Source organism: Atractosteus spatula, chromosome 5 (assembly GCF_055471065.1).
Source record: "Atractosteus spatula isolate fAtrSpa1 chromosome 5, fAtrSpa1.hap1, whole genome shotgun sequence".
In the NCBI taxonomy this organism is placed as follows: domain Eukaryota; kingdom Metazoa; phylum Chordata; class Actinopteri; order Semionotiformes; family Lepisosteidae; genus Atractosteus; species Atractosteus spatula.
In genome coordinates this window covers 57482358-57502051 of record NC_142710.1, presented here as the reverse complement: position 1 = coordinate 57502051, position 19694 = coordinate 57482358, and the positions used below count along the sequence as shown (strand labels likewise).

General features: G+C 35.6%; 1 protein-coding gene across 1 annotated transcript in view; it reads right to left on the bottom strand.

The window, feature by feature from the left end:
* grm7 (glutamate metabotropic receptor 7) overlaps positions 1-19694 on the bottom strand; it is a 241636-nt gene that overhangs the window by 110512 nt on the left and 111430 nt on the right. Inside the window, exons 3-4 of the mRNA XM_088916628.1 lie at positions 4240-4375; positions 2188-2342 (exon numbers count right to left, since the gene is read on the bottom strand). Coding sequence (XP_088772754.1) covers positions 2188-2342; positions 4240-4375 — 291 coding nt within the window. The remainder of the gene's footprint in view (positions 1-2187; positions 2343-4239; positions 4376-19694) is intronic.

Below are 19694 nucleotides of genomic sequence, written 5' to 3'. Positions count from 1 at the left end.
TGAATAATGAGTTTTTATTATCAACCATGAGATAGATGAAGCTAGTAATGGGGGATTACATCCAGTTACAGTACATTGGTATTCAGACATATCACTTAAAAAAATTAATGAGCTTGATAGTTACTGCTATCCCAAAAGTCAGGTGTTTTGCTTCACTGTGCACCTCTGTGGTAGGGGTTACCTTTACAATTAAATGAATAAACCCTGGTAATATTCCCATTCTATACCTCCTCAGTAAAACTGTTACGAGCGCAGCTAGCCCTAATTAACTTCCATTACCCAAATACAACACCACACCCCTTCCCTCACTACTTAAACCCTGTGCTCACCTTGTTCACTGCTCAGTTTTAGGCATCCTTCTGCCTCCTGAGCTCGTTACTTACAACCTTTGACATCTTGTGCTCTGGGACCTCACCTATCGGACCCCTTTCCAGCTTGTACCTTTCAACCATTCTTTCATCTCGCCCGTCTCAGATTTGTTTGCCTAGCTCCCCACTCTGGACACTCGACCACTCTCCTGCCTCGCACTTCTTGGACTCGCTCACCTCGGATTCCATTAGAAACCTGCACAGGGTTCGTAATACTCGCCATAACAAAAACGTAGCCAGTAGTGTGATAAAATACTATATTACATAAGAAACAAGACACTGTGTTATACCAGTGTCTACCATGCATCTGTGCCATTATTTACATTTCACAGTACCAAATGCACAATAATATAACCATGACTATTTAGTGAAGAAATCTTAGTTTATGGCCCAGTAGTCTATGTGTACCTCTCAAATCTTAGACTGCTGAGATAACTGCTGGGTCATGGTGACATCAATGAGGGATTCACCTATGGTTCAGTCAGCGCTGAACCTCCTGCATAACACTGAAGAGCCTGTAGTGTGTCGAAAGATGAATGGCTTGATGAGTAGGGGGCATATGAGGAGCCTATCTGCACTTCCTTTTTCTCCCTATGTGGGTACAGGGGTCATCACTGTGAACCAAGACAAAGACACAACTGGATATTCCAAATTGAGTAGTACAGCATATAATAAAAATAATTGTTAATTATAAATTTATCAAACAAAATCAAAAAGCAAAAGGGTATACATTTATCAGTGTGCAATCTCACCCTTTTAAAGTGCATAATTATACAGAAGAAGCACCATTGGCATAAAACAAAATGAAGATTTACTTTGATTAATGATGGACATTAACAAGAGAAGACACATTCTTCTAGTACAGATAATTTATAAAGGTTGTAAAACGAACGCTTAAATATAATCCCACAGACAAAACCCAGGATTTTTCTTCTTGTACAATAAGAATACTCTTTTGAAAATCTAATTTTCTTTGGATGCGGTTTCAGCACAGCAGGGTGAATAGCAGGTATGCTTGTCAGTGAAGGCTGTCCAGAGGCCACAGTCACCTCTCTGCACAGATCCAGACACCCTATTAATGCAATTTCTTAATATCCTGCACAATCCCCACAAACAGCAAATTCAAATTAATATGTAAATGATTAGTGAACAAAAAAATAGCTTCCAAAAAGCAACATCAAACATCACAGGGAGTCCACTTAATCGCCTAGCCTTGAGAGTCACAGCCTGCCTAATTAATCCAACTCAAGGTTACTGACTATAAGAGTTCATTTACTACGCTGGAGGCCTACATTTCTGCATCTTTGCCATGCTACTGAAACCATTGAACCCCACCACTGCACGTTGATATATAAACACTACTGCGTGGCAGGTGACATGATGTTTCATCCTCAAAGCAAAAGTCTGATTCTGTTCCTGTGCTGCCCAGCACAATGCATGTACAGTACAGTATTAGTCTTTGCATCATAATACCTAAAAATATATTTAAATTGGATAGCACATCTTGTCAAGAAAAGCACATTTGCATGATGTAGGAGCATTTATTCTTGCCCTTTAAATTATCAGTGGCTGCCCATTATATAGTAGAAGAGTTCAAAACATCACTGCTTACTGTATGTTCCTTTTACCTCTCTCATTCTAGAGAAGCAAAGCTTACATTTCTAACACCAGCACCCCTCATGTCCCTGGGTCCCAATGAAGCACACAGAAAAGGACTTTATCACACAGATCTCAAAAGCACAAAGGAAGTTTGGGGAAAAAAGCAACATTTTCAAGGGTAGCGGGGTGCTGCTACAGAAATACAAGATAACAACGTTACCTTCAATTGTGGCTCTTTTTGGCAGGATTGTCACAGCCCCTACAGCGGCATCCTCAAGTTGATGAATGGGACTTTGTTTGGCTCCCCAGCTGTCTGATCCAATCCACAGGAAATGACCCACTTGGTTTGCTCTTTTACTGGCATTGAGAATCCCCCTGCAGAGCAATCCCAAAATGCACTGAAGCACATAGTGACAGATTCCCCATCAACAATAGCTATTTCAATCATATTCAATGCTCTCAATGTTACGCAAATGTCTCATTCCTAGTATTATTCCCAATACAGATGTTTCCTTCTCGTGTATTCTTGACCACCAAATTTCAGCTCAAAGAAACTTGAAATTGCACTTACAGTAAGTGCCTGTGCGTGTATTATCTCACGGACACCTTTTAATAAAAGAAGGTTAAGTTGCAGAATAATTACCAGAGTGTGTTGCTTATTAATATATATAATATATATATAGTCACAGATTTGTCCAGAATTCAGTTATGCAGTTTTGTCATGTAACCTAATTATCACTCAGCAAATTAAACAAATTTCGTTTTTTGAATTGATGGTAATAGACACACGAGGGACTAATTATGCCATTTAAATGCATAGCCTTCTTTGAAGTGAAATACATCAGTCAAGAAAATGACTTAAGGGAAACTGTCCAGAAACCTCAATATTCAGCAAACACCTCATTCCCATAATCCCCTTTAAATCTGGGTAAACATCCCTAGAGACGCTTTCGATTGTCTACTTGTCTATGTCACATTTTCTCAAGACGTTGATTAGAACCAACAGTGGGCCAGCCCTTAATACACTGAGGAAGCCAATAACAAGCTAGAATTAATAATAGGTGTTTCCCAATATAATGGATGTAGTATAAAGCAGAACCACAATCCATAAACATCCTGGAATGTAGGAAGCTTTTACCGGAATACTGTCAGAACACACAAAAGCTTGCTAGTGAATTGAACATCCTCTCATTAATGAATCCCTCAGTGTGATGTCTAGTTGACATCATTAAAGACCAAACGAGTGCCATATTTATTATGCACTAATACATTTCTGAATTTCAGAACATGTACCATGTTGTTTTTGTCTCATTAATCCTTAGCAAGTTGGTTTTAATTAAGTCTCATTTATTAGGTTCGCAATTAATCCACTATTTCTGTTGTTAACACTGAAAATCCCATTTTGATTTGTTGAGTTGATTTGTCCTGAACATTATAGAAGGATGGTGAACTTTTGGCAGTTCAGAATCTCTTCTAATAATCTTATTTAATATGTTGTAATAGGGCAGCTGTCATTCTGGGGGGAGTTTGCATAGTTGTGATCTCTACATAAAATGGAATGCAAGACTCTTCGTGGACAGTTCTTTCTATTTAGTTAATTTCTTCATCTAACTATTCTGTGAGGATGTCTTGGGAAAAAACGGCTTATTTACCATCCTTTTTCCTCCACAGACTTTGGATGTCCTGGTGTTTCATACTATACAGTATACCGTACTGACAAGTGAAACAAATTCCTTAGCCTACTTTTAAAGAGCACCAACCACAAAGCTTACCATATTAATTTACCAAAACCGGAAAATACTGAGATCCAATTGAGATGATAGCCAAAAAATGCAACTACAAAACTTTCTTTTTTCTACCCGTATGGTAAAACATGATTGAGACAAGATTGAGATTCAGATTTTTTTTTCTTTCTTGAGCCTATATTTTAAGAAACATCTCAAATCTAATGAAATCACAAATACACATTAGGTTTCTATCAATGAGGGTTCTTTTTCATTCTTTTTCAGGCATTTTTAAAACCTGCTGTCAATCTTTTTGTTTTCTAAAGAGTATTAAAAACATGTGAATATTTGTATGTACAATATCATTAGGTATATTTTAATATCTCTCACTATGTTTTTTCCATGTTAACAAAAAGATACAAATGACACCGTGAATATTACAACAGAGCCTCATCTGCACAAGCATTACTTTCCCAAACCTCTTGCTGAAGTATTCTCACAGTATATCTCTTTTATCTCAGTGGTAATGTGGTGTTTACTGTTCTTACCTTATATCTTCATCATTAGCAAAGATGACCACCGTCCGAGCATGGCGTGTTTCCAGAAGGTTCCTGATGATTTTATCGAAATCCGACTGCTTGTGTTCATGTGGGATTTTTAGAGACTGAGCAATACAAATTCCACCTGAAAAGGACACAAAAAGGTGTCAATTAAAAAATAACATGAACAATGACCTAATAATAAGGCTCCTTTAGCAGTTTAACAGTTCTAATATGATCTTAAAAGGGCATTATTACATCGAAATGTGTGTGTTCATGTCAGTCTACATTACATTATTCCAAGACAAAGAATCTCAAAAGCATTTTAAATAAAAAAAAGATCTGTAATACAAATGAGAAGCAGAAAGACTAATTGTTTCCAAAATGTCCTAAACAGATGCATAATAAACTCAACATTAAACACATTTAATGCTTGTAGACACCTGTGTTACAGCTAATTTGACCTTTCCACATCCATCTTTCAGAGATCACAATTAAAAAAACTAGGGTATTATGAGCATAAATAATGCCATGTGAAAATGAATTCTGGCTTAAATCAGAGTACCTAAACAAATGTCCAAATACAGTAAAATGAGCATCATAAGAACCTTTTCACACTATTTACATACTGTATGCATGTTTTTAAACAACAACATGTACATATTTTGGATATTCAGGTGGGTAGCTGCGTCAGCATACATAGGCTGCAAAGGAACAGGTAATAGGTTTATTCCATGCTGAAAAGAAAAGAAAGAAAACACAACGTTTCGGCCATGGACCCTTCTTCAGGTCTTCCTCACACCTGAATAAGGCTCCACGGCCGAAACATTATGCTTTCGTTTTCTTTTCAGCATGGAATAAACCTATTACTTGTATATTTTGGATATTGCTTAAATGTTTGGTGCCATTTTGAATAATGGATGATATATGACTGAATGTGATATATTCAAACAGATTTGTTGCAAAATCACTAAATAACCTCATTAGAGAAAGAGAGAACCCTCATGTGAGAGGGTTGATTAAGCGTAGGTAATGAAGTGGTTTAATGTGTTGAATGTCAAGTCTGGTGAAAATGAAAAAATAAGAATACAGGAGCCAACATCTCACTTATCAAATGAGTAACACCTGTGCCATCGGTGTCTGTAGTGGAGGAAAATGTTCCCCATCCCCGGACAAAGGAATATGAAAAATAGTATTCACAGAAGGGGTTTGTAAAAGCAGCTGAACTGGCTTTCACCAGCTAAGCTTCATCTGGAGTGATTACTACCCAGCAAACCACCTCCAGACCTGAAAGTTTGACAACTCATTGGAGCTACCACAGCACGATAACTATAGAAAATAAATTCTGTACTGCTAACATACAGTACATTACTTGTTTATCTCATTTTGTGCTAAAGCTACTGTGTACTTCTTAAGGTAGATAAGAGGATGAGGCCCATATCTGGTAATCTTACAGTTTCTATGAGCTCCTCTGGAGATTGTTTCTTCTGCTATCTGTCTGAGTCTTACAGTCCTCCTTCCTTTTTTTTTCTGGCAAGTTGGAAATTTGTATCACATACAGTAGTTGAATTTAGCCCTCACTTCAATTGCCACCTCAATGCTGGAGGTGTGTCTACACAACGTCTCTCACTGTGTGGGGTGCACACAGACAGCAATTTTTAGCATGGCAAGACGTAAGCACATCATCGAAGTCCAAGAACAGTCCTTCAATGATAGCTCATGATCTAACATCTCATTAAGATCCATGGGAAGCTCCAAGTGTGATTGCCTGGGTACACATGCTTGTTTCCCACAAGACACCCTCCACAACCTAGTGCAAAGTAATTGTCAATTTATTGCTTCCAATTATGGCTACAATCTACTAGCTTGTACTTTACAGAGTATTCTCCCTGTTGACCAGCTGATCCAGTTAAAGATGTTAATCAAAATTATTAATTTAATTTTGTGTTCTGCCAAATAAAATGTAAAAAATAGAAGAACAGATTGTTTTTTATACCTGTATGAATCTGTTGCAATTATCAGTGATTTCTTTAGATGCTCAATCATCTGGTGAGAAATGTATGGTTAAATTCAAATGTATCAATGCCAGATCTCTCGTGAAGGAATTTCTGTAAAAAAACACCATTTAAAAATATGGGAGGACCATATTTCAGAGATAGCTGTGTACAGTATAGTTGTTTATATATTTATTAAAATCAGTTTGGGTCTTCTTTTGGAAAAATACTGAGCTTTACAGTATTCAGTGTTATAAATGGATGGATTGATTGATACTGTAAGTGCACCTTACCTGCATTTTCAGTTTTTAAGCAATGGTTCATTTCAAGGAGGGTCTGACAAACAATCCCAATTCATTTTATTCCAAACAGTGTGTGTAACAGCTACTGAGTCATGAGGGAAAACAATAATTAACATGAGTGACTTGAAACAGTAATTTGGAAAGCATACTGTAAAGTATGGGCTATGGGGTTTCTTCCCAAATAGCTGAAAGCTTCCAAGAACAAAGTATCTTGTAGGTAGCTACTGGAGCTAGATATATTTGGGAAGGCTGCAGAAAACATGTGCAAGTGAAAGATTTAAGTAAGAATGAAATTCAATTTACCAGGCAGAGACGAAATTCAAAGACAGGCAGAGCGTGTCTTTCAGTACTGCTACTTCAGTGTATAAAAAGGCATGGATCCAATCCAGAGACATTTGTTCTGGGTTAGAGATGAAGGTCAGAAGGTGAAGAACGTGATGAAAAACCCTGGACAGCGAAGCATTAAAAAGTCAAATAACTGAGGCTGAGGCGTCTTCTCAAACCCTGTGCCTCCCAGGAACATAAAATATTTTAAATTTTCTTTAGGCTTGGAAAGGACAGAGAGAAATGTGGCCTAAAATAGGCCATTAACAGCTTGAAATCTTGCTCCAACCTACGGCATAAGTACTCAGGTACTGTACATAGAAAAGACATGTACATTTTTATGGCAAATTGTATAACATACAATTTGCCATCAAGTTTTAGAAGTAACATAAGATATTGTAACACAAATCTCAAAAACTGTTATATTTTAGCAAATTATTTTACCATCACTCTTTCTTAAATTTAATCTTTGCCCATATGAATATAGTGTCAAAGATGATGCTTTATGTATTTGTAATGATGTATTTATAACACATGTATAACAAGAACTGGAAAAGTGGCTGTCAACAATCTTGCTAAAAGGGGTAAATACAAGTGCACAATATAATTAAACAGTGCCTAACTGAAAGAATGAGAAAATAATAGAACTGCTGATTCAATGGGATTTAGTAGACAACTGATTACAAGCAACTACTGTGTATGAGAAGAGATATTTCCAATGCCAATTGTCATATCATTCTACAGTATGTCTCCTTATACACAAGTATTTTTGGTGGAACAAATACAGCAAATAGCATTATATAACAAACACCTCCACCCTTCCCCTCACTGATCATCACACCCCAGGTGGCAATTGCATGACTCCGAGTAGTCGAATAAGTTCTGTAAGTTCACCGGATAAAGTTAAAGTGAATCAGCTCACGGTCAGGGATTTAAAGGCCATCCTGAAATTATTCTAAACAGTATCACAAAAATGTCCTAAACTACCTGACTTATGCTCTTAGTCCAGACGCACTGATCACCACTGGTATAAAAATATTGTAATATTTTGATATGAGGTGAGTGCCAAATCAAGAGACCCGTCTCATTGTTCTGCTTATTAAACACATTATTTTATGGAAGGTATTAATGGAATCTCTAGGTCTCATGGAGAAAAAATAACTGAAAAAAGATGGAGGGAAAATATCCAGTATATCCAAAAGATTATACTGTAGCAGATTTAAAAAATATACAAAGACAGTCTTTCATGCCACTTGCCAAGGGGTTTATTCCCAACTTTTCCCAAAAAGAGAAGGGATGAACACCATGGAAGACAGCATTCAAATAAAAAGGTGAATGCAAAATCAGAAAAAAACCTCTCAACATAATCTGGCTAAAGTCTAGCAATTGGATACCCTTGGGGAAGAATAATGAAGAAAAATGTGCAAAAAAACACTGAGTTGAAGATCATCCAGTTGTATCAACTGCTATTTCTTTGCACCCCATAAAATGTTTATTTAAAATCTGCATTGTTTATTCACTTTTACTTTGATAGAGAAGTTCTGTCTTATATAGAGGTGCTGTTGTAAAGCATTGCCTCTATATTTGTACTTTCATGTGGCAAATACCATTGCTCCGACCAGCAGGTGTTCATTCAATTATCAATATCCACTCTTCCTTTTTAGTCATTTGCCCAGATAGCTCCATCCTGTGTAGCCATCTTCCTATTTAATGTATGACTAATGATTCTCATTTGCAATGTTACTGTGTGTGTTCTTATAAAAATACTTACAGTAAAAATACACTAATACTAATACTGCAGACAGTAGATGTGAATCCATAAGTTAACCTTTGATGTCAGATCAAAGTTGGAAATAATAAGTGCCTAACATATCAAACAATTAAATCAAGTCATCCAATTAAACAAAATAGACCCAATCCACAACTCCCCCATTCTAATGAATTAACACAGGCATAGAGCCCCAACAATAACCTGATTTGTACAGTTGAGTCACAGAAAGAAAGAAACAGAAAGATTTAGTGAATGAGCACTGTTGTTGAACATCATTTATGACCTGACTAAAATGGAAACTGCTCTGCAATGGAAAGGAACACTTATTGTGAATTCCTGAATAAATTATTAAACAGAACCCCCTCAGGGATATTTTCAAACTCTGCAAATGCTGTTTGCCCACAGCTAATGTGGAATAAATCATGACTTAACTTTCATGCTGATACAAAGTTGTAAAAGTAGCATTTTTCCTAACACAACACTTACAGTATTTTACAATGTCAAAAGGAGACTGTGATTAGGGGTCAATGTCAAAATATGGTAGCTTGACACCAAGCCAATTTTTTTCACAACAGGGAGCCAAATGGCAAGTTCAAGTAAAATTATAGTCCATTCTGCACCTGAATTCTATTTGTATTGAGCCAATTTTTAAAGTTTAAAGTAATTGGTGGCCTAAATTTACACTACAATCCCAGGACACATCAAACTAAATATATTACCTTCACAAAATCAGGTCTGTTTCTGTAATTTCATAAGTTAGTAAAACAAGCAATATGCTTCATTGTTGCACATGGACCTTATAATATAAGAAATAAAGGAAGCCATCTGACCCATGTAGGCCATTTAGTTGCAAGTGATTAATTGATCTGCAGATTAATTGAGACCAGCTATTTCATGAGGGACGCTAGGGAATCACTTTCAACAGCATGGCTGGGTAGCTTGTTCTCCAGGACTCTAATAATTCCCTGTGCAAATATGTGTCTCCTGTTATACAGTATGTTTTAAATGCAGTTCCAGTGGTGCAATCCAGTTTTGTCATTGGTTTGTGTTTCACTGTTGATTCTGAGTGTGTCTATTGCTTTAATTTGTCAATGCCTTTAAGGAATTGGATTGACCCCTCATAGACTTGTTGAAGACTAGAAAATATCAGTTCTTATAACCTGTGAGGAATGACATTCTTTAAAAGCTATGTATTTGTATCTGGACCTTTTCTCTCTACAATATAATTTTAGAGTAACTGTAACTTTTTGTAACATGGTTACAAAAACTACCTGTACACAATAATCCAAATGAAGTTTTACCAGTTCATTTAATAATTTTGGCATAGCACTGATTTAAATTTTACAAAGAATTCTTATATTCTACAAAAATTCTTAAACTATTTTAACTATTATTTCCTAACATTCTGTTTGCCTGTTTAATTATTTCCCCCCATACAGATGCCGCCATTTAGAACAACCATCAACATTTGTGCCAGTGTAAAGTACACTGCAGTGTGCTATAATTCTGTCTGGCATGCTACTGTACTTTAATCCCTTTGCTGCTCAAAACAAATGGATAAGTGGCACTTGTGTTGCAGTCTTACTGAAACTCTTTTCCTAGTTTAATACTAAAAATAAATTTATTTGAATATGTAACATATTTTATATGTCATATAAACATAAAATATATAGCCTATTGTAGCTACTGTTTGTCACATTGCGTAGTACTGGACCCTATGCAGACGGTATAATCCGAAAGTGAGTAGAGCAGGACAACGGGGAGGAGATGACGAGGATCAGGGCAGGTTGACAAACAGGGCTGTGATGACAGTGAGCTGGTGCTCGGGGGGCGTGGCCATGGTAAACAAATCCAAGGGAGTCCAGGGGGAAATCCGGGGCAGAGTCCAAGGTCCTAATCCGAGTGATCCATCCACGACGAAAACAAGACAAATTTAAAAACCGGAACAGGATCCGGTACAGGGACAGGGAAATAAAAATAGGATGATGAGGCCAGGCGCTCTGAGTCCCGGACTCAGCAGGGTCAGGACGCCAATAGGAGGCCTATGCCCTCAAGCCGCAGACGTAGGGCGACTTGATGGTAGGGGGGCCTCCGGGCATCCATCTTCCAATGAGGCAGGGCAGGATTGAGGGCAAGTGCACAGAATCAGCAAAATGTGAAAGAGCCGGAGCGCCCTTAAGCGGAGGTATTACAATCTTGACACTGTTTTAAAATGTAATGGGGCTATGCAGGTATTTTTCTGCCATGAGTGGAGCTTGGATCCATTTGATTGAAAGACCTTGCATTTGACCATTATGTATGATTCTTTGAAGTACAGTACTGTAACATTCATGTACTGGAAGCCTATTTCCAGTAGCTGAAATTTTGGTAGCTGAAAATAAAAATAACCAAAATATTATAACATTTCCAAATGTTACTGTATTAAGAATATTATTTTATGAATAAAATATAATATATTTTAATAGCTGGTAGCAGTTGCTGAAAATAAAAAAATAAGGTACAAAACAGCATTCCATATATCCTTCAAAGGTTATAGCATATATAATCCTTCAAAGGTTTTTTTAGAAAGTGCTTTTTTTGACATGCTCGTTTTTAACTACATTTCCCGTGAATACGTGCAAGGTTCACATTAAAAACTATGAACAACTTGTGATTGAACAACTGTAAGTACCTAGGTACAGGAAGCAGGACCGTGGATTTCCATGGGATACTGAAAGATTGAGCCATCTAAATTTATGTTTTATGATTTATTTTTGGAAGCTGAAAAAGGAGACATATTGTGGCAGGGTTTTCTTGACAAACTGATACAGTGGCACAGTACACAAGCACAGCTATTATGGAACTTTGTCAGTTATAAATCATGTAAGTAATTTTATTCAGCATACACTGCAATGAATGGAAATGGCAATACATATAGATAAATTAGTAAGGATAACTAATCCTACTTTTTCAGCCTTTTCATGAATGTTATCTGGCTAATTTGAGTATCATGTGTTGATGAGAGCTGTAGATGCCTGGTTTGCTAATCATCAATTTTTATTTCATGTTTTATTACTCAGTCCCTAAACATAAAACAGCTTGACAGCTTGACAGTTGGTACTGTATTACTCAATGACCTGAACAAATGATGAACAAATGTGAAAAACTCTTGAACTTTTAGCCCAAACATTATGGATTTTTAGTTGTTTGAAATGGCAAAAAATATTTTCTTAAAATCATTTAACACATCTTATTACTTCACGTAGAAAAATTGTTCAAACAAAAACAAACACAAAACCCATAGATGCAATTCACATTTTCAGAACCATACAACTAGCAAATTCAATTAAATAAACAAATAAAACCTGTACCTGTCTACCTTAAGGTAACTTATTCACTTGACACAAACAGACCATGTAAGTAAAAAAGCACTTCTTCAGCAAGTCAGTTTTAAATTCCTATTTTATTGCTTCCTTAGAAAAAAATAAGAAGGCAATCACAATAAACATTTCTCCTCCAGCAATGGTGAAAGGAATTTTACTCTTACAGCAAAATGTCAGCTAACAATGGATCGCGGCTTAAGAATGAAAAAAGTAAAGAGTATGTTAAAAAAGCATTACAAATAATACATAACCTTGAAACCTTATTCTGGAGTCTGTCTCCAAGATTTAATTGATGTTAATTTTTAAAAAATCTTTTAAGCTTTATTAACTGAAGATATGTGAATTATTAGAGGCTTTTGAAAATTATAACACAGACTAATCTTATAGATAGAGAATGATAGAGAATGTATGCCTCTTGCATTGAACAAGTCCATGTGTGAAATGTAAAAGATTGCTAGTTCGGCTTCCAAATCGTCTGAAAAACAATCGGCAAGCTTGATCATGTTTAATAATTTTTAGTTTAATATTTTATTTTAATAAATTTAATAGGACTACTGGGTAACTGAAAAGGTAAAGTTTACACAAGATACTGTAAGTTCATTTGTGAAAACAAACCTCTCAAGCTTTATAAGTAAGAAATAAGTATTTAATGTACTAATCAGTGAACAAAGATGCAAGTCTAGTGAGAATTTAATTTGAAAATAACTAACACAGTATCTACTGAGAATTAATTATGTACATTTCATGTAAAGCCCCTCTCATTAACAAACTACTGTATGTAAAATGTTTGGTTAAAACTGGGCAGAGTACAGTACATTGACAGTAAATTCATAACACGGGAAATATAAATAAGGTCATATTTTAAATGTAATTAATTGTAGTGAGAGAAATTGTCATATGTCAGATCAGTCATTAGAACATATCACAATGTAATAAAGGTAACAGGTTAAGAAAGAGCCTGAGACAAGAAAATGGTTTCAACTTAAGACAAAGAGGAGGTACAATAAAGGGTAGGGAGCTCTGAAGGCATGCCCCCCTTCCTCCAAATGCAGTTCATTCTGGGGCAAAAGCTTCAGACAGAAGAGAATCAGTGCGCCACTGTTGTGTTTTTGTACATTTTCGTATGTATTTGAAATGTTATATCCTGATGATCTCACTGATCTCCAACCCAATGAAACACAATAAAATACAATGGACCACAGATCAATGAGATAATCAGGACATATCTTAGACTTCACTGGAATTCATTCATTACGCATGTATTCTTTTAGTGCGGAGTCAATAAAGGAGAAGCTCTGGCAGTTTCACTAATTCAAATTGTAATATATGTAGATGACCTGTTTGAAGAATTATACAGAACAATCAGGGACAGAGCACCTGAGACTACACTAGTTCCAGCTCTTCTCTCCAATTCTTTTGATAAACCAGTAAAAAAACATGCAATTAGCAGCATGTCTCCAGATATGGTCCATAAACCAAACAGATATGAGGCAATGATGAACTGCTTAATCATTTTGGATATGTAACAAGATCACATTCGGTTTATGTTTGAGCTCTCCACAATCATTTTCATTGCATTGTCTAAATGCAATACATTATATAAATTAACTAACACTATTTTATGCACTGATCTCTGATTTAATGGTTTTATATGCAGCTGCATATGTATACGCTACAAAGGTAAGGATATGTATTTTTAATCCAGGAAAGTGGACACAAAATTAAATTTGGGAAACAGAATGTTAACCTGCAATAGACCACTTCGCCCTCATAGGTCTGTGCTGGTGTTTTTACGTAGACTGTTTTGCAATTCCACAGATGCCACATTAACAAAGCATTTAAACACACCAGGGCCACGTCTTTCAGTACAAACTTTTCTATAGGAGGCTGTACTGGGATGACTGATTTTGACATTAGTAGTATGGTATTGTGACATTTTGCAGTTGTTTTGGAGTATACCATTATTATACAAAGACCTAATACCTTCTAAACAGTGTTTTGGGTTAGATTATGTTTAATTTTTGTTTTACTCTAATTATACCCTTTAAATATGTGATAAAGGACTCAATTTGTAGGCAGTAAAAATGAGCTAGGAGTAGCCTACTGCGTTTATGGGATTAGTGTCAATGAGAAGTCTTGGCAGCTGTGTTGAAGTGGGCGTCAATGTTCATCACATATAATCAAAGGAACATTCAGAGAACGAGAACAGAAACAATGACAAGAAGCAAAAAGTATTTGCATGAATGGTACCTACCACATCCATACCTTTTGGGGGAAACAACAGGAAATATATATATATATTTAAATGAGCACTTATTCATTCAGCAGCTTTTCACAGTATGTTTCTTTGCACACATGCTGTGAAAATGGAAGTGGAAGAAAAAGAGTATAATTTTAAATATAAGGGCATTATTATGTTTAGGCTTTGTATGCAGTATACTAAATTGTATTGAATGTGACAGGGCCACAGTGGAAAAAAAACATTTAGCTATTGAGAACTGAAGGTTCTGTTTAGTAATGGACATTTTTTCACTGCTTTTGATTTGAATCATGCTTTGGTACATTCAGTTTTATCATAGCAATAATGGGCCCCCTAGCACCAGAAGATGGGACTACAAACAAGGCATTCATTGGCTATATTGTTACATATACTGTGCATGAGAGTAACCCTGGATGCAAACAACCTGTTCTAATCATCCCCTGTTCCATTTGAATGTTCCTATAAATGTTTTCTTCTGTATAAGTCTCTGTTGCTCTAGTCGTTCATAATTAATTGAAGACAGTATAAACATACTGTATGATTTGGGCATGGTCCTTCACCTTGGACTTGTTTGGGATTCTGTAGCATTTGGAGGGGCCTGAAATACACAAAATACAATTCTGTGGAGTTATCATCCTTATGGTTAAAGTTAACTATGTTATTCTGTGATCTTAACACTTGGCTTTTGAAATTAAAGTAGGAGTTGTCCTGTTTTCTTATCCTTCAGTAGCACTTACTGGTACTATGATGTCAATGCAAGAGGATAAAAACCTTAAAAGAAACAGCATGACTGATTTGTCTGTTTCATATTTCAACATGATCTACCAGGGTGAAATATGCCACAAAAGACCCTGTGAACTTATTTTATGGTGAGTAAGAAATGTTTGTTTCCATGGAACTCTGCAGCATTTGTCACTTCAGGGTCAATGTCTAGTAAACAGTTTGAGTGTGCTATTCCTACACCAAATATTAAATGGCACCTCAGAACACAAGGTCACTGTAGCTCACATAATGCCTGAGCTCCATAGAGCAGTCTGTACCCTTTAAAGCAGTGAAGTTCCCAATCTTCACAGTTTCACAGTTTCATTTTTAACACATCTTCCATTCCAATCCAATATTTAAAAAGTTTGTTTTGCCAATAGTTATTTTTGTCTGAAAAAGTGTGACTTCAATGAAGATATTCATTACAGTGAGGACATTCTTGATTATATTCTAAATGAAATCTAAGGGAACTGTTCAAAGCAAGAACTATTTTTCCCCTTCTCTCTTTCAGCACCAGTTCTTTTACTGTATTAGGTACTGGGAAGTGCTGAAGACATTTGCAATCATGAAACACTTCAGTATAAAGTGAAGTTTGATAGAGAACCTGTATTAATTGCATCTCCAGAGGTTTCTGCATTACTTCAAGTGCTACCACACACAGTGAAATAAATGTTTGAAACCTGAAGCACTTCCAGTCATTAGTGTACTGCTGCAATGGAAAACACACTGCTGTTTCAAAAAGCTTATTTCTACTGAAGTGATAACACTTTGAAAATAAACAAACTTTTAAATAAAACATGAACACAGATTACAGGTGCTCAATTTCTTTAGAAAAGAGTTCTGATTAAAGTGTAGGAATTACTATCTTCCTTCCTCAGCTGTAGACTTGATATGCCATTGAATGTCAGTTCATATCTGAACATCACTTTAGATGAGATCATTACCCATTGGAATGGGAATTAATGAGGTTAACTGGATGAAAAGGTTATGATTAGTAAAATGCTGACTCCAGATTTCAAGTCATCAACAATTTTAGTATCGTAAAAAAATTCCAACCAATTAAACAAGAATTTAAATGTTTGATTTATGATGTCTAAATCAGATACAAAAAGGTTGATTTTAGTTATGAGGCGCTGAGGATTCCAGATTGAAAACTGTTAAAAAATTTAATTTAAAACTTTAAATGATTAGCTGTGATCTATACAGGATATGTAAGAAGTATTTGGAAGGGATTTAAGAAGAGGTAGAACTGCTGTGTACAAAAGAAAAGATAAAAATATTTTTTTTCTGAAGTGCAAAATTTTCAGATGATTTAAATCATTTATTACCCGACATTTTAGAAAAAAATTGTTTTTAAAGACTTCAGAGAAACATTCTGTTCTAAAAACTACACAGGATACTTATTTAACAAAAAAAACTCTAGTCATAATGATGTCATTAACAAAGTAAAGCTTTTGTTTGCTGAACTGGACTGAGGCAGAAACAGTGGGCTTGTGATGTGTGTAAGCACGTTCAATAAACAGTCACTGCAGAAACGTGCAGAGTTAACCAAGACGCACGGAATCGTTATTTCAAGACTGTGGTTTACATTATATTTGAAGACACCTGTTTGTAAGAAGGTGACAGGTAAAGAATTCCTGAATAATTGCAAAACTGACACAATAATTGGGTGGGGTGTAAAACCACATGTGGAATAACCAACTTGTGGGATATTGATTGGCAGCTAATCTTTTCTTCTTCTAGGCATAAGATTGAATCAAAGGGAAAGGGTAATGGGAGACAGGTGAATTAATCAGACACCTGGCAGTTGCACTGATTTTTTTTCACAGGATTGATGGCTAGTTAAAGCATGATACAATTTAACTACTTAGATGGGCCAAATCCTCTCATTTGTAACCCTTTTCTCCTTTTATTATGTAGAAATCTAAACATTTTCTTATTCTACTTTCTTGAGCCTCATCACATTTTAACTTCCTAATATGCTTTGTATTCATCCAACACTCTCAAGACAACTATTTGACAACTAATTGGGGCCAGATAGAGATTTACTTTGTGCTCCATTACATTTCAGATAAAGGCAGGTGGGGATCCCACTTTTTTTTACAATTTTATGCAAATAAAAGACAGACAGGGATTGGATTAATAAATAATCCATATGCTGTATACTGTAAGGCAGACATAAGATACGCTTTCCCAAGATAGAGTGAGAGACACTGTACCAGGTGAGCAGGTCTTTTAGATGATGTTGTGATCATTGAGTTCAAGTGTTTTGCAAAACAAGCTGTAATGTGCAACTTCTCCTTTATTTATTGCTTTGTTTAGTGCCTGTGCCTATGCATTCTTTTACGTCTTAGTATTTGTGTAATTACTGCATGAATGAACTCTGTGCTATTTCTTTCATAAGGTCAAATCTCTGTTAACATGTCATGGTGTTCAAGATATGAGGAGCTATGGAACAATTTTAGCACATTGCTTTGGTAACTGAATTGATTTCCACAGAAATGTTGAAGTGGATTTCAAGAGTTGCCCAGAAAATCTGTTTTTTCTGGCCATAGAAAACATAACATCAGGTTAAATAAATCCTTTCTAGGAAACAATCTCTTTAGGAAAGTCTTGGGTAAAAAAAACCTTGATTCCTAACAATCTTGATGTACAGTACTACAGTATACCAAGAACAATTCAAAATGCTTACTAAGGCAAGTAAATACTGTATTAGTGTATCCCATGTTCTGAATTCATCCAATTTTCAACTAGACATTAATTTCTAAATTGCTGATTAGTACCAGTGACAACTATCCTTTTTCATTGGTTCGTCATCAATGCAATGCTTTATCTTTCATTTTAACTTATGATGAAATCGTAGGAAATGTGAGTCATCAAGGATTGTAACCAAACTAAAAGTGAAAGCTTAAAATAAACAATTCATTCCCTTTTTCTTTATAATCATTTTTTCCTCTGTCCATCGGTCTCTTTGCTTTTCAGAGAACCAAGCTTGCTGAATGGCTTTCAAAAAAAATACAGTGAATTTGCTTTTTTTCATTTGTTTCAGACCTGGTTCTCAGAACTATGTTTGCCCCGGTTTAGAAGTGACAGCACTGGAGGATCTGTAATTCACATTTTTGTGAAAATTGTAAATTTCCGCTTTAAGGGCAACACCCTAGGGGCAGAACAGATGACAGGCACTGAACAGTGTTCATGTCTACCACTCCTCACATAAAGAACTGGAATTATTAGCTGTCCAGCAGCTTGCATCTGACAGACACTCTTGGGAAAGAGGTATAAAATTTATTTGTATTGTCAAGGAAAAAAATATTGACTTTGGTAATCATTTTTAGGTTAATCTGTGTCAATTTTCAAGGAAGTGAAATGTCTGAAAAATTACTTCATTTCAAAGGTTCTAAATCTAAAATTACATGGAACATCAAACTTACAAGGTCAGCTGGAGTAATTGTCAAAGCCTGTTAAGTTAGAGAATTCCAAATGGTGTTTGTGGTTAAGTTACAGCTTCGGGGTTGTATTTTAAAACTGCAAATGACACCTTTGCTGACCAGTCACACTGAAATACTGCAAGCTTCGTGATGCATTTGGCAAATTTCAGATATATTTAAAGGTAAAGGCCACAATTTTGTTTTGGCAATTAAACATGCACTGTCATCATACAGTATGTCTAGCATATTGATTTTTTGGCTAATCTTACAAACCTCAAAGGAAGGTATATTTGGTGTCTTAAGATGGAAGCTTTAGTGAACTGACAATATTTAAAAATATCCACATATTTGTTTTAAGCCTTGACTGATTTATTAGAATTAATGTTATACAATACTTAAATCAGTCAAGTATTTGATGTATATCTTAACTTTCTTTTTATTCTGACCTCTACAGACATTAAAGAAAACTCTTTTAATTTAAAGCATTATATCACACTGTATCAGACCTGAAAAAAAATACTTTTGACTTTCAGGTTGACATTCTTTTCTCAAGAACAAGGTTATGAACAGATTTAAACTATTACATAGACAATTACATTTTCAATTTTCCTCATTACAAAGCATTTTAGCCAAACGTTTGCTTTTCTTGTCCTGAGGCAGAGAAAGTAACTTTGTAGTCTTGATTTTTCAAAAAATGCAATCTGCAATACTCATTTGTATTTTGAAAGAAGACATGACAGGAAACCACTGTTAACTGAAACTCTAAGGGGATAGATACTATAACTCAAAAATTGAATGCAGAATAAAAATAAACTGTTCATTTTTTAAGACATAGGTTAACTAAATACTTTGGTGGTTAGAAGATATTGACTTCCAAACAATACTTTGGAGAAAGATAATTTATCTTACCCCTCAAAGTGTAAAGAAATTACAACTTTAAAAGTAAAAAAATCAACCCCTCCCAAAACCAGTCCTGGTTCACTATACTGTATTTATACTTGACCCTATAATATTTCTCACTTTCCATTACTTTATTTTTATTTATGATATTCCAACATCAAGATCAAACACAAAATGTCAGCTTGCACACTCCACAGCAGTGAATTTCTGTCAGGTTTTCCGTCAGAATAGAGAAAGAAACACAGGCGTGGGCTGGTATGAGTAATCAGCAGTGTTAGTCAATCTGGGGAAGTCAGTTCTGCTGCCTGACAAGGCCTACGACAGCACTGCAGTTCTGCACCTGCTGTGTTTTCCCATCTGC